The 15,391-nt window shown below is 43.2% G+C and overlaps 1 protein-coding gene across 1 annotated transcript; it reads right to left on the bottom strand.

The window, feature by feature from the left end:
• Positions 1 to 4,321: 4,321 nt before the first annotated feature.
• Positions 4,322 to 14,021, bottom strand: LOC308167502 (putative phosphatase phospho1; the record flags this gene model as incomplete). The annotated part of the gene is made up of 2 exons (XM_080541919.1): positions 4,322 to 5,136; positions 13,931 to 14,021. The coding sequence occupies 2 exons, from the start codon at positions 14,019 to 14,021 to the stop codon at positions 4,322 to 4,324; spliced, it is 906 nt and encodes a 301-aa protein (XP_080398045.1).
• Positions 14,022 to 15,391: the final 1,370 nt, after the last annotated feature.

The following is a 15,391-nucleotide window of genomic DNA, read 5'->3' as shown; positions in this document are numbered from 1 at the left end:
AGTTACCCAACTGAGGCCATTGACAATTCAATTTGGTGGCACGTCGTTTTCTGCCCATTTTCTGACAGTAATTGACACAGAAAATATTCTCTCTGTGGAAATATCAGTCCCCCAATAGGCTACCACTCACAATGAAAAATCTATTCTAGTTTACGTCCCCTGGAACTGTGTGAGACTTGAGACTCCTCACTGACAACACAGGCTTGTGTACTACAACTACAGGATAGTCAGCATCTGTCTGTATTCCTTCTGGAAGAGAACCAGAGGTGTCATTAAGGACTCCACGTGAAGAAAGACTGGGAGGGAGGGAGGGAGGGAGGAAGAGAGAGAGAGAGAGAGAGAGAGAGAGAGAGAGAGAGAGAGAGAGAGAGAGAGAGAGGAAGACAGAGAGCAGGAGGAGGAGGAGGAGGAGGGTTATACATACAGTATATAGAGTCTGGTCAGCTCTTGCTCTGACATTATCATTAATGGACTAGACTGACAACAGAAAATATAATGGTGGATAAAAGCAGGGGAGTCAGAAGAGGGGGGGGGGGTAGAGAGTGTGTGTGTGTGAGAGAGAGAGAGAGAGAGAGAGAGAGAGAGAGAGAGAGAGAGAGAGAGAGAGAGAGAGGGAGAGAGTGAGAGAAAGAGAGAGAGAGAGAGTGACAGGAAAGACAGAGAGAGAGACAGAGAGTGAGTTTAAAATGCAGGAAAGAGTTATAACTGGAGGGGTCAAAAGGCATAAACAGAGATAATAATAATAATAATAATAATAATAACTTTTTATTTGTATAGCGCTTTTCCTGCAAACGTTGCAGCTCAAAGTGCTCCGATATGACAGTCTAGACCCAGTGCTTGTTCCTGGCAGACTGCTGAATCAACCACTTATTACTCAGCTGAGTTCAGCAGCACCTCAGCTCACTTCAGTGTGAGCAGAGTGACACGGACGCACACAAACACCAGACGTGATCTACATCACGACAAGGCTTAAGGCCTTTCCTGTCTTATTCTGTGAAAGTAAGGGTTGTGGTTTTAGAGAAGCAATATTGTTCATGGAGGCCTGATTATATGTATAACAACACGCTAACTTGGAAGTTATAATTACAAGTCAAAGTTCAAAGGTAAAAATAACTTGTTTTTGGAGAAAAATTAGGACAGTAAATTAGGACAGTAATGAATAGGGCCTCTTATAACCTCTGCCAGTCAGTTCAATTTGCAAGTCAATCATCCAGTACAAAGCTTTATGGGCAGTTGTCTTTCAGAAACACATGCAATTGGCGCCATCTTGTGGCAGGAAAAGCTATAAAAAAACGATATTATGGATACAATATTTGGCTGGGATTCAACCCATAGGCTACATGGCAGATAACAGCTTTTTGGACTGAGTATTTTTTTAAAGTGTCAACTCCCTCTACCTTGGACATTCTGCTGTACAAATCAAATGTACCACTGAAAGCACAGTGCGGAAAGCTGCTACCTGCAGTGGACTAAATCTTATGCTTTTCTTATGCTACAACCATTCAAATAAATAAATACATAATAAGATTGGGTTCATTCTGTAAAGAATATGCTAGCGGCTATCAACAATGCCTTATGTAAAGCAGTGGTCATGGACCACCTTGTCCTGTATAACTACAGGGCTTACAAGCTTTAGTTTCAGTCCAGCACTAACACATTTGATCACCCATCAAACCGTTATTACCTGAATCAAATGTGTTAGTGCTAGGCCAGAACAGAAGACTTGGTGACCACTGTTAAATGGTAAATGGACTGCACTTATATAGCGCCTTTATCCAAAGCGCTCTCATTCACCCATTCACCCACCAATGGCAGCAAGCTGCCATGCAAGGTGCCGGCCGGCTGGGAGCAATTTGGGGTTCAGAGTCTTGCCCAAGGACACTTCGACATGTGGACAGCCGGGGCTCGAACCGCCCATCTGCCAACCTTGCGATCATTAGACGGCTCATAACCGCCACTGGTGGACTTGAATAAAGAGAAAACAAACCAGGAAAAAAAGGTAGTTAATGGCTTTATATTCCTTATTAGTTTAGTACAATAGTACATTACAGACATGATCCTTAAATTAAATTACAGACACACAGGGTAAAATATGAATAACACAGCATAAAGTCTCTTAAGTTGAACAGTGAGGAGGATCAGTTCAGTATTGCAGGAGTAATGCCGGTAGAAATTAGAATATTGCAGCAGCCGTCAAACCAAAGTAAACAAACAAACAAAGTTCATTTTAAAATTTGAATCAATACTAATATTAGCTTTGAGAACACCAAACACTTTACTTGTAGTGGAACCATAATACTGTACCAACATTCTTTAACACATTCAGTTTGAAAACCTGAGGTCTGAGCGTGTAGTAAAAGTGTCCAGTAGGTGGCGCAGGGGTAACGGTTTTCTTTTTTTTATCTCCGCCTTTTTCCGTCCACTCATGAAACCAGTTATTGCACAGAAGCATAACAGGGATATTCGTGTGTTATATATTGTATACCATAGCGACCATGTCATTAGTACAACTCACCACCCACCACTCTTATTTGATATAGTAGCTCTTCTATCATGCTTATACATTTTGTTCTGAAAGACCAAATCAATGTGATTTACAATCACTATTAATATGTCACAGCAATGTTGCTGATATGCAAACAAACACTTCTATAACTATGGCTACTCTATTCATATAATTAATTACTTGATTAATTAATACATCTTACTTCCCTAAGTTCCCTGAGACCAAAAGTCATTACAACATACTATTGGGTGTGTGATGGTGGAGGTCCAGAGCCTGTGTGAGTATATTATGGCCAGGTTAAGTTTCTTCATTAGATGACATTATTACAACTGGGACAAACCTAAACAAGAAGTGTGTTTATACACCGATGCATTTGCTCTCAAAGGCTTTCATCGATGACACTAAAAACGTCAACATGCAAATTTGTTCATTTTCACTGGTCGAGGAGGAAGCCTGTAGCATTTGTTCATTTCATCAGGGTGTGAATCACACACCCAAACTCTAACCCATGACCTTTCCTTCACAGAGAGCGATTTCATAACGGTCTCGCGCAGGGATCGAATTACAGATTGACCCTTGAGGGTGATACACACTGAGCCGAACCAACGTTTAAAATACTCGGGGTATTCGTGACTCATTTGGACAGTTATGGGGGGGTGCCCCAGATTAGTGACTTCATCCCTCAGGCTATCCCCTATTTGATTATCTTTTTTCTTGTTTGTTTTACATTGGCAGCAGCAACCTGTTGCTAATGCTAATTCCGAATCAGCAACAGGTTGCTCCTTGCCGCATTAGCACCAGGTTGTATCTAGCCCTTACTCCAGAGGTCCCCAAAGGTCTTGAAACACAACCCCGAACTGACACCAGAAACGTAGCCCTACAAGCCCTCAAGCAATTGAGTTCAAGACAGTCCAGTAGGGTCAAATGTCTGACGAGAAGGTGTGTGTGTGTGTGTGTGTGTGTGGGGGGGGGGGGGGGGGGTATAGATTGACACACTTCTTCTCAATGTTTCACAATGTTTCTCACAGTTTGATGGTGCACAGTATGAAGAAGGGGTACAGTGCAGGTGTACACAGAACTGACATCTCAAGTTGGTGTACATTACCCTTGTATAATCGGCGTGTATATTAGGTATCAACGCGTGTGCCAGAGTGTGTACCAGAGTGTGTACCGGAGTGTGTACCAGAGTGTCAGTGGCAGCTAGATCTCTGTCACCCTATCCCGGTGCTCATCCATCACTCTTGGTTCTAGAGTGGTTGGGTTCTTTTATGTGTGTGGGCTTTTATGTGTGTGGGCTTTTGTCCCGGACAGTGCTAGAACACCTGATTCTACTCATCAACTAATCATCAAGACCATTATTAGCTAGCGGAATCAAGTATGTTAGTACAAAGCCGGGGACAAAACCCTGTGAGCCACGTAGCCACCCAAGGCCTGAGTGAGGAACACTCACCGTCTAACCCCAGTGGACATTAAACCCTGCCCTTAGAAAGTTGCTTGAACAGGCTCAGGCCAGCACTAAGACATGTCATTCACTACAGATGTGTATCCCAGCGGTCACTAGTCCTGGTAACGATACAATCTTATATTCCAGGCAGTCACACCACAGAAAAACATGAATCCACAAATCAACAGATTTGAGAGTGTGAGAGTGAAGACCTTTACTAGCTGAAGGTGTGTTAGTGCTGGTGTGAGACCTAAAGCCTGCACTGAAGCTCCTCTCCAAGACCAGAGTTGGTGACCACTGCTGAGAATAGTTTTCCTCACTCATCTCTCCCTCCTCCAACTCTCTCTCTCTTTCACATCTCTCTCTCTCTTCTATCTCTCCTCAATCAGTCTCTTCAGACAGTCGACCACGTCGTCCCCGCTCGCCCAAGGCACCATGGTCGCCTTGAAGGTCGCCGGCTGGGCCGCCTGCATCTCGGCCAGCAGCCGGTGCATGGGGAAGTCCCTCCGGGGGAAGGCCGTGTCCCTGGGCCCCAGAGCCAGGGTGGGGCAGATGTCGTTGGCCCCGTCCCCCACGTAGAACACCCTCTGGAAGGGGCATCCGCGCTCCTGCTGCCTCCGCGCCAGGTACTCCCGCAGGACCACCTGCTTGCACATGTTCTCCGGACAGCGCTTGCACCCGTGGGAGTGGAAGGGCAGCAGCACCAGGCGGCCCTTGGCGTCGAAGCTGGCCGGGTTGGTGAAGATCCTCTGGAAGAGGTGGCGCGCCCCCGCCCTCTCCAGCCAGGCCTCGATGAAGTACACGTTGGCGTCAGAGACCACGACTGCTTCGAAGTCCTGCTTGTTGGCGAGCAGGTACTGGAAGAGGGTGAGGAGGCCCGGCGTGGCGGGGATCTTTTCGACGAAGGAGCGGATGGAGTCTTCGGACACGCCCTGTTCGGCCATGTAGGTCAGGACACGCTGCATGTGCTCGTTGTAGTGCCCCTCCCTGTAGGAGTCTCTCAGCCAATCGGGGAGCTGCTGGCCCGGGGCGGCCCGGACGACCACGTCGTCGCTGTTCTCGTTGATGATGGTCTCGTCGAAGTCGAAGAGGACCAGGAAGCTCTTGTTGGGCGGGCAGGGGCCAAGGTTGGGGGCGGAAGGGGCAGCCATGTTTGGCAGGAGGCGAAATGGGCCGGGCGCTCGGCCTCACCTGAGGAAGAGAGGGCGAGAGGGTCAGAGGACATAGACAGTGGCTTCAGAAACTAAATGGTAAATGGACTGACTTACATAGCGCCTTTATCCAAAGCGCTTTACAACGGCCTCTCATTCACCCATTCACACACACATTCACACACCAATGGCGGCAAGCTACCATGCAAGGCGCCGGCCCGCTCACTGGGAGCAATTTGGTGTTCAGTGGCTCTACCTCCTGCGCCACAGTCGCCCCAAAAGAAAGTACTCTGACCTCTTAATTTTTTCCACATTTTGTTGTGTTATAGACTCAATTTCTGGTCTATTTCTTTTGCCATCAATTCACATACAATACACCATAATGAAAAAGCGAAAACACGTTTTTTTTTTGCAAATGTATTAAAATTGAAATACACAAACACCTAATTTAAATAAGTAGTCAGACCCTTTGCTATGACACTCTTAAAATTAGCTCAAATGCAAACATGTTGTCAACAAGTCACTTAATAAGTTGAATTTAATCTTAATGCAAGGATAATAGTATGAATGAATAATTCATGTGATTTTGGAATGAATATCTTTGTTTTTATAGGGTCTCTGATTTGCATAGAAATCAATTACACACAGTGTGGAACAGGTTGTCACAAACTGCTCAGGTATGCTACCCAGAGGCCTGGGGAAGAAACAGCACAGTGCGACAATAATCATCTCAGTCACTCTACATAATTGGTCTATAACCAAGTGGCCAAAAAGCATCCTAAAAAATTAAAAAAATTAAAAAAATCTCACATCCCTAATTGGGTTTGCAAAAATGAATTCAAGTAATACAGCAAAGAAAGTTTAGTGCAAATCCAGCACATGCAATGCACCAAGAATAGTGTGCAGAATAGTGATAGCTGCATCATGTTATGGGTATGTTTGTTTTCCCAGCAGGCACTGGGGTGTTGATGGATGATGGTGTCTGGATCAGAAGAACATTTGCTGAGTTAATGACATCCTAATCCAGTGTGTAATTGATTCCCATGAGACTATAAAAATATCAGAAATCACATTAACGAGACATTTTTGCATTTGGGCTAATTTTAAGAGTGTCACAGTAATGGGTCTGAATATTTATGTAGCCTACATGAGGTATTTCTGTATTTCATTTTTAACACATTTGCATTAACATTTCTAAAAACGTATAGACGTGAGTCTATAACACAACAAAATGTAGAAAAGGTGAAGGGGCCTGAATACTTCCTGAAGCCTCTGTTGATTTTAGGAACCACATAGTTCTGTCCTTGGCTGACATGATGTCATGTAGCCTAAACCTTGATTAAAAGGCCCAAGCCAGTGCTAGTTTCACTTCTACATTCTGTGAAAATGTAGATGTAAATGTCTGTGTGAGATCAGAAAGGCGGGATTAGCTCCAGCCAGAAACCTACAGTATGTCCACCACCATTCATTCACTAAAGCAAGTCATCGTTTTGAGAAACTTGAAGGTGACAGCACGTGACCTTTCACTTCAGGAGGCCAGTCTTCAAGCCTAAATTAATCCTGCTTTCCACTAAAACTGTAGATAAGATAAGACTACAAAGCTACATGATGTAGAACTTCCTAGTAAGTACAGGACATAGTTTTCCAGCTGTATTGTATAAGCGCCGTCACTCAAACCAACTATGGCAACGGAAACGGGAAATGACAGCCAGAGTCCCTGGGGACCTTGGGGGTTTGGGACTTGGCGCATGAGGACGGAAGATAAGGGTGGAGCTGAGATAAGAACATGGGAACATACAGTAATACAATACAATGTATGTATATACCAGACTAGCGCAAATGAAGATACATGTCTATGACATAATGTGAACTTAGAATGATAAGGTTCTATCTCCGTCTAGAATTATAAGGTTCTATCTCCGTTTAGGGCAGTTCAGAGATATTGAGCGTCAACGTTTTTACATTCCATTATGTTTTGTGAGATGGAACCTTTGTATTTTATGAATTACTAACTCAAAAAAGTCAACATTTTAAAACATAACACCACACAGGCATTAATAAACACCTAATGGATCAGATTATGACAAAAAAGGAGATAGAACCTTATAAGTCTAACGTCACGACATGTGTATGACATAATAATAACTGGTTTGAAATTGCTAAAAGACAGCATGTCTTATTATTATTATTATTATTGAATAATAATAGCCTAGATACGCAAATATCTTCTTCACAGCCATATCAGTATAACATCTTGACCAATGACCTTTATCAATGAACAAACGATTTCTAATTAGAAATGTTCCAATGCTCCATGCACATAACATCTTATGAATTTATCAATGAACAAAGACACTAATTAGCAATGTTCCAATGCTCCACATTACATCTACATTAATTTACTACATGAACATGTAGGCCACATTCCAGACTTGGAAGAGTGCCATTTTGACATAAGAGCTACGCCTCAGGCATAAGGCATCCACTGTTGCAGACGTGCTGTAGCTGGGGTGAGGAGTGAGGGCTGGCCTTAAGGACGTTACATCACTGCCTATCTTGACCATAAGACGACCAACCAAGAGTCAAAGAAATGAGTCCAATGCATGGTTCAATGTCCCCTGTGTAGTCTTAAGCAACGTGTTTCTAAAAAAATCAATCATGTTACTGCAATAACTAAATAGTCAACTATTAACTTAAATATGTAGCCTATGGTCAATGATACATCCATAAAGAATCCTTATAAATGTGAAATTGTACATGCATACAGGAGTCAGATAGCGTTTGTTTTAGGTTGACATTAAAGTCTAATTCAGTGTAATTATTAGGATAAGGATTCCCGTTATACACTAACTGGCTATGCGTCCTAAAATCCAAACCAGGAGGCTTTACGTGAACACGTCGCCAAACTGAGAAGTAGAACTTCGGATTAAATAATTTAAAAAGCTAATGAGCACTATGACAGCACTATGTGCATTGCAAACATTCCCAAATGTTTCACCATCTGATGAAAACAACCCAACACGTCCTGTCCCAATAGGCCGATTTACAGTCGCCCCATAGGCCGAACAATAGTATGTTTATTCTACAAGCCTGCGTAAAACCCAAACACAGATGAAATGCCACAACGCACATGCCAATCTCACAACTGTAGCCTTAAAACATCATTTCCAGATAATGAGCGCTGCTTTCACTCATTCTCACTGTCGCCACCTTATTTATAAGGACATATCTACGCTATCTAAATATAGGCTTGCACAACACAAGAGAGGAGGTTACCCTTCAATGTCCTCAGCGCAACCCACTCCTCCACTCTCCCGATTTGAATACATTGATCGTTTTTTTTTTTTTGTTTGTTTTTGAGCGCCAAGGGGATTAAAAAAAGACCCCAAAATATAGAGTATTAGAATCGCAAGCACAGAACGATCAGACAGTAAGTATTATGACATAGATAAATGCATTATTGTACCGGTGGACATGTGTTTCAAATGGTCAGCTCGGTGGTCCCCCTCTTCTGGAACGGTCGGTGCCCGGTTACCGCATCCTTTTGTCGGCCACGGGACATTGGCTTGGCCTCGCCGGGTAGCGGGGGCAGATGGACCAGGGCCTCGCCGGGTAGCGGGGGCAGATGGACCAGGAGCATTCCGACTCCCCCCTCTCCGGCCGTCAAAACCAAGGAGAGCGAAAGCCTCGGTGACGTAGCCTCGGTGACGTAATATGCGGCCCGGTGACGCGACAAGAGGCGGTGGTCTTTAAAGGAGACTCGTATCCAATGGGGGGGAAAAATAATATTAATAATTGCGCTGTATCAAAATTGCCCTGAAGAGTAGAGTATTATAGTAGACACTAGGGATATAGATTGAAGCTATTTGCTCACAAAATAGTTTCCTGCAAGTTTTCAGAGATAGATATAGATAGAGATAGTATAGATATTGTTTCAATAGTATTGATAATAACATAAGAAAGTTTGATTATGCCGTCATATCAGAAAACGTGTGGTAGACTGCACGTGACGTTAGAATTATAAGGTTATATCTCCATTTTTGAGTTTTTTACAATCAAAACCATTAGGTGTTTATTAATGCCTGTGTGTTGTTATTTTTAAAATGTAGAATTTTGTTTTTTTAGTAATTCATAAAATACAAAGGTATCTCACAAAACATAATGGAATGTAAAAACGTTGACGCTCAATATCTCTGAACTGCCCTAAACGGAGACAGAACCTTATCATTCTAAGCTCACGTGCAATAGTTCTTTAAAAAAAAAAAAAAAAAAAATAGAGGCTAATGGGAAAAGTATGCATACTCAACAAAGGGTTGCATAATTCCTGTACATTTCTGAAACTTTCCCAAACCATGGTAATTGAATATCCCTTTCCTTTGCAACCCTACTCAACTCATAGGACATAGTAGGCCTAATGTATATACTGTGCAAAAGACACATATTCAATACATACTATATTGTATGTTATATACTGTTTTATGTTATAGATCATTGACTGTTACTCCCCCACCACCATTTCTTGTCTAGAAATACCTCTGACCACCTAAATTAGGCAACCAAATGAATATGGTGAACATATTTCACATTTACACATCAGATTAATCAACTAATGTGGAAAAGATAATCAACACATTTATAATGCACCATAATCAACCTTAATCGACACATGTATTACAGAAAGATTCAGACTATGAACACATTCAGAATCAGTCTGTGTCTCTGTCCTTCAGAGTACAGTAGGATCTGTTAGGAGACATGCTAATCAAGGCAACCCTTTTGAGTTGGTTGTCACCACACCCAGTGATGGTGAGTGATGTTATTTGAAGTTATTTGTGACAAGAGCTATCAAACCATTGAACATATAAGCGCATTGGGTGCACATTTTGTTTTTTCGCTATACAAATACAATTTGATTTGATTTGATATAAGGGCAATGTATGCAATGTTTGTATCCTGCTTCAGACTGGGTGATAGATCAAACATTACCACAGCTGAGGAAAAACATATGGACGTACAAAACGTATATGGACTCGGTCTGCTGCCTGATCACACCAAGTAAAACACAGAAGTTGTCACTGTCCTTTTATTCTCTTACAAATTCGTGAGCTTAGAATGATAAGGTTCTATCTCCGTTTAGGGTAGTTCAGAGATATTGAGCGTCAACGTTTTTACATTCCATTATGTTCTGTGAGATGGAACCTTTGTATTTTATTGATTACTAACTAAAACATGTAAACATTTAAAAAATAACACCACACAGGCATTAATAAACACCTAATGGATCAGATTATGTAAAAAACTCAATTTTGACAAAAATGGAGATAGAGCCTTATAATTCTAACGTCACGAAATGGCAAGCTCACCAAGTGAGGGAATTTAGCCAGAAGACGCTATTTGATTGGTGGTCTATTCCTAAAGCAACAGAATACAGTACAAGGAGATTTAAAGCAGTAGCCTTTAGTTACATGATATTTTGAGATGTGGAATGTTAGGCCAGATAGTTTCCAATCCTAAAATGGATGTGTTATTGTTTTACCGTAAAAAGTACTTGGGATAGGAGAGACAGTACTGTAGATAGGAGAGGCAATTGATTCCGATGTATTGGAGTGTGTCGTTGTACCAAGTGTAACTGGATATAACAGGCCTAAAGAATTCAGTTCAGGCCTTTTGAGGCCACGGTCAGGGGCAGTAGATGTGTGTAGGGTTCCTAAACTAATGGTATATATAGACAGTCGTTGGGAATACTTTGTTCTTGAGAAAGGGAGTCAGTTTTAGTTTTTCCATATTAGATTTCAGTGTGTCATTGGTTTCACAATGCTATTGGGGCAGTATATTGATAAGCAAGGGGTACATGATATTCCACAGTGGTTAGACAGCCAAGATGAGCCCTACGAATATGGCAATGTCACAAGCTCAACAGCAAACCCAATGATTTTAAAGAATAAGGAAGAGTGTCCACACATTCATTACAAGTACTCCTTGTTTTCTCACAAAAAGTTCAAGATAAGAATATCTACAAAAGGAGACTAGTGTACTGGCTGGACAGGACTGTGTCCAACAGCGAGCTTCTTCTGCAATCAAAACACGTCAATCCCAGAGTAACCTTCGTGCAGAAGTTCAGCTACAGCTAATGAAGAACATTTCTGGGCGAACGAACATCATTACTGACACATGAACAGCCTTTAGCGAACACAACCGCAGCTTTAACCAAAGAGCACACAGCTTATGATTACTTCCTAGAAACTTGCAATTAAGAGGTCTGAAGTGAACACACGTTTTGGGAACACAGCCAGATACACCAAGACAGTGGGTCATTGAGACAGCAAGGTTCCCATTAGCTCCAGTGCATCACACAACCACCATTACGCCTGCGAAAGGTCGCGAGCTCTCATCACCTCAACAAAGAAGCCAATGTCTGCCGGGGACATAGAGTCCATGACTAAGAATATTGGGACATTTGAACCTGCTCATCTGGACCCTGTGGAATGTCTAGCCACTCTAGAACAGCATGTCTGATTTATTAGCTTAACTGATTGTGACGTGTGTCTAGCTAGCTATCTACTCTAAAACGGCATGTCTGATTTATAGCTTAACTGATAGTGACACGTGTGTCGTGTTGATAGCTTGTCTGCCCCGTTCTTTGGCCAGGGCTCTTCCTCAGAGTATGCAAACTGCAGATGTGGAGAGCTAGGAAGTGGTTTGCTTGCTGTATCGGGCACTTGTTCAGTAAAACTGGCAAAAGATAAAGGAGGTATACAAATGACACCAAGGGAACATCCGGCAGGATATGTTATGCAGATTGTGGGAAGCTTTCAATTCATACAGTGGCGTTGTTGGGTTAACTCAACTTAACGCAAGACCCCCCCCCCGCTTCAAAGCAACACTGATTGCACAGATCAGATGCTATGACACGACAAGCAAGCCCTTGAACTACAGACCCTGTACACAGACATGGTGACCAAAAAGACCAAAGTCTACAACACTGCTGTCAGAAACATAATGTTGTGGCCTGGGGGTGGTCCAGTGGTCTAGCACCAAGCACCGTGGTCTACAGTGCACACTTATGCCCATGTCGGCATGGGTTCGAATCCGGCCCATGCCCTGCTGACATGCCCTCTCTCCTTACTTTCCTGTCTTTCTTCACTGTATCTGTCAAATGTAAAATATGAGTGGGACTGCCCCACTCAGAAAAAAATAACTTAAAAAAAGAAAGAAACATAATGTCAACTACAAGCTACCTTGGATCTGCTTATGGGGACACACAATGTACTCTGTATGTACTTTGGTAGGAGAGCATGAAGGAAGCATAAAGGTTACAATACTACAATTGAATCAAAGCGTCCAAAGAGGGAGAGACCTATGAGTCAGAGGAGTTGTTGTCTACATTACATGTGGGGGAGAGAGCGCTCATAGCAAGACAAGCAAGACACTCCATCATCACCTGGTTCCCTGATGCAACGACCAAGGACAAGGCCAAGTTGCAGCGGGTGCTACGTTCAGCAGAGAGGGTGATCGGCTGTCCCTTGCCCTCCCTCAACTCCCTGCATGACACCAGGGCTCTGAGGAGGGCAAGGAAGATCATGGCAGACCCCTTCCACCCCGGCCACGGCCTCCTCACCCTGCTTCCCTCTGGAAGAAGGTTGCGGCTGCCTAAGGCACTGAAGGCCCGCCACAGGCTCAGCTTCTACCCCTCAGCCGCCAGGCTGATAAATGACTCTGGCTTCCCCCTCCCCCCCGCCCCCAAGTCTGCCCAGGACTGAACTGGACTCACTGTAAAAACTCTGCACTGCACTTTATACCGCACTATCCAATGCACTGTTGTCTGTCCTGTGTTGTTGTTGTTGTGTTGTCCTGTTTTTTGACATGTGAAAAAAGTATTAACGCACTTGCTGTGGTGACGAAGCAAATTCCTATATGTGTAATGCATAGTGGCAATAAACGTTATCTGAATCTGAATCTGAATCTGAAGAGGGCGCACATAGTAAGACAAGAGGGCGCACAAAGCAAGACAAGAGGGCGCACATAGCAAGACTGAAGACCCATCTCTTCAGGTTACACCTTAACAGCTCCTCCTGAGACATCTACTACCCCCCAGCACTGCGTCTCCTGAAACACCTGCTTTTCCCCGTTACTGTGTCCCCTAAGACTTCTACTGCCCCCCTTGTACTGTTTCTCTGTTTCTACAGTGTATATATATATATATATATATATATATATATATATATAAATAAAAATAAAGTATTTATATTTTTTTAATCTTTATTTTTTCCTTCTATCACAGAGACTGCCATTGGCCCCGGGCCTGAGCTAGATTACTCTTCCTGCTACGACTGGTGGCTTGATGATTCACTTGCTTAGTCAAATGTATTGATTGTAAGTCGCTGTGGAATAAGGCGTCTGTTAAATGCCAAAATGTAAATGTAAATGTAAAAGGTTTCACAGGGAGATCCAATGGAATGGTTGTCTGTTTTACATGTGGTTAGTTAGGCCAAGACAGTGTAAAGTGTTGTTTTGCATGTGGCATTACTGGGCATATCGCAAGACAATGCGAGTCCCATCAAGGTGATAGGCCAACACAATCAAGACCTTTCGAGGAAGGTAGAGGAGTTGGAAACTGACATGGCAATACTTTTAGCAGCAACAGATCACAGCCATATACATCTTGAACAGTGTTACCTGCAAGACAGATGTGGAAACAGTGACACGGCAGGACATTTTTGTTTAGTATGAATTAGAGATGGGTGATTATGATTGTGACCAGATATTCATTACTGTTCCCTTTCAAAGAGGTCTGGAGGTATAGAATGGGTTATGCCTCTGTTGGATTACTCACTGTCCCCAGTTCACGCCTCAGCACCACGGGTGCCAGAGCCTTCAGCTGTTGGGCTCCCAAGCTCTGGAACTCCCTGCCACTCCACATCCGCCAGTCAGACTCTATAAACTCATTCAAAAGTCACTCAAGTCAACTCAAAACCCACCTGTTCAAACTGGCATACTCACTGTAATCTGTATCCTGTGTCCTTGTACTTCACCTCCTGTTGTTCTTTTGTTTTGTTTTCTGTTGTTTCTTTTCTTTCTGTTTAGTTTTAACTGGGTTTGACACCTTGTCACCGCCCACTGTTTTTAACCTGACTGTATTTTACTGTGTATTATTATTACCCTGTGAGGTGTCCTTGGGTGTGTTGAAAGGCGCCATACAAATAAAATGTATTATTATTATTATTAATATTATGCAAAATGTAGCTCTTCATACAAGGCAGGCACACAATAAGGTGTGATAGCAACACCGTGGGGACAGACTGGGATAACATGATTAGTAGACTTCAGGGAGGGGGGGTGCTCATCAGTGTGTGTGTGTGTGGGGGGGGGGATTGTCATCAGAGTGACAGCTCGGTGAAAGCAGCTGTTCTGGAGCCTGCTGGTGTGGGACCTGAGGATCCTGTATTTATTGATTTGGCCAGAATCCTAGGAGACAGCTGGGCTTTCTTCAATCTCCTCAGGAAATAATAGGCGCTGCTGCGCCTTTTTGACCAGCGAAGAGGAGTTGAGGGTCCAAGAGAGGTCCTCATGTGGAGATGTGGACCCCCAGGAACCTCAAGCTGGGAACACGCTCCACCTGCATCTCATTGATGTAGATAAGAGAGTGTACGCAGCCCCTAGTTTTCCTGAAGTCCACAATGATCTCCTTGGTCTTACTGGTGTCGAGGGCCAGGTTGTTGTCAGCACACCACGCTGCCGGTTGCTGGACCTCCTCCCTGTAGGCCTACCACCGTGGTGTCAGATGCCAACCTGATGATGGTGTTAGAGCCATGCATCGGCACGCAGTCGTAGGTGAAGAGGGAGGAGGGGAGCGGGCCCAGCACACAGCCCTGGGTCGGGGTGGAGGAGGAGTTTTGAAGCTGGAGAATCCATAGCCTACTTTATTTTCTGTCTTATTTTGCACTTTTTAAAGTTTACCTGTAATTTTATTTTCTACTGCACCAATGTATGTCACTATGGTCACATATTCATTGTTTTATGCCCTATTGTATTCTGTTATGATGTTGTCCATTATTCTTTTTTTTATTTTTTAATCTATTGTACGATTTTATGTCATGAGGACTACAAATGCAAATGAGCTCACAGCTAAATCCGGCATATTTACTGTCAGCATACTTTGCATAATTAACTGTTCATTGATGTGCACTGTCCTGACTAAATCAAGATCTATCTATCTATCTTAAACTTGAAGGGCTAGTATACATATTTTCTCAGATTGCGCTCTGAAACTGGAGGTTGAAGAAACTCAGA

This window comes from Nansenia antarctica (assembly GCF_963989245.1).
Source record: "Nansenia antarctica genome assembly, chromosome: 11".
NCBI lineage: Eukaryota > Metazoa > Chordata > Actinopteri > Argentiniformes > Microstomatidae > Nansenia > Nansenia antarctica.
The sequence above is the reverse complement of the archived record's forward strand: the minus strand, read 5'-3'. Positions and strand labels throughout refer to the sequence as shown.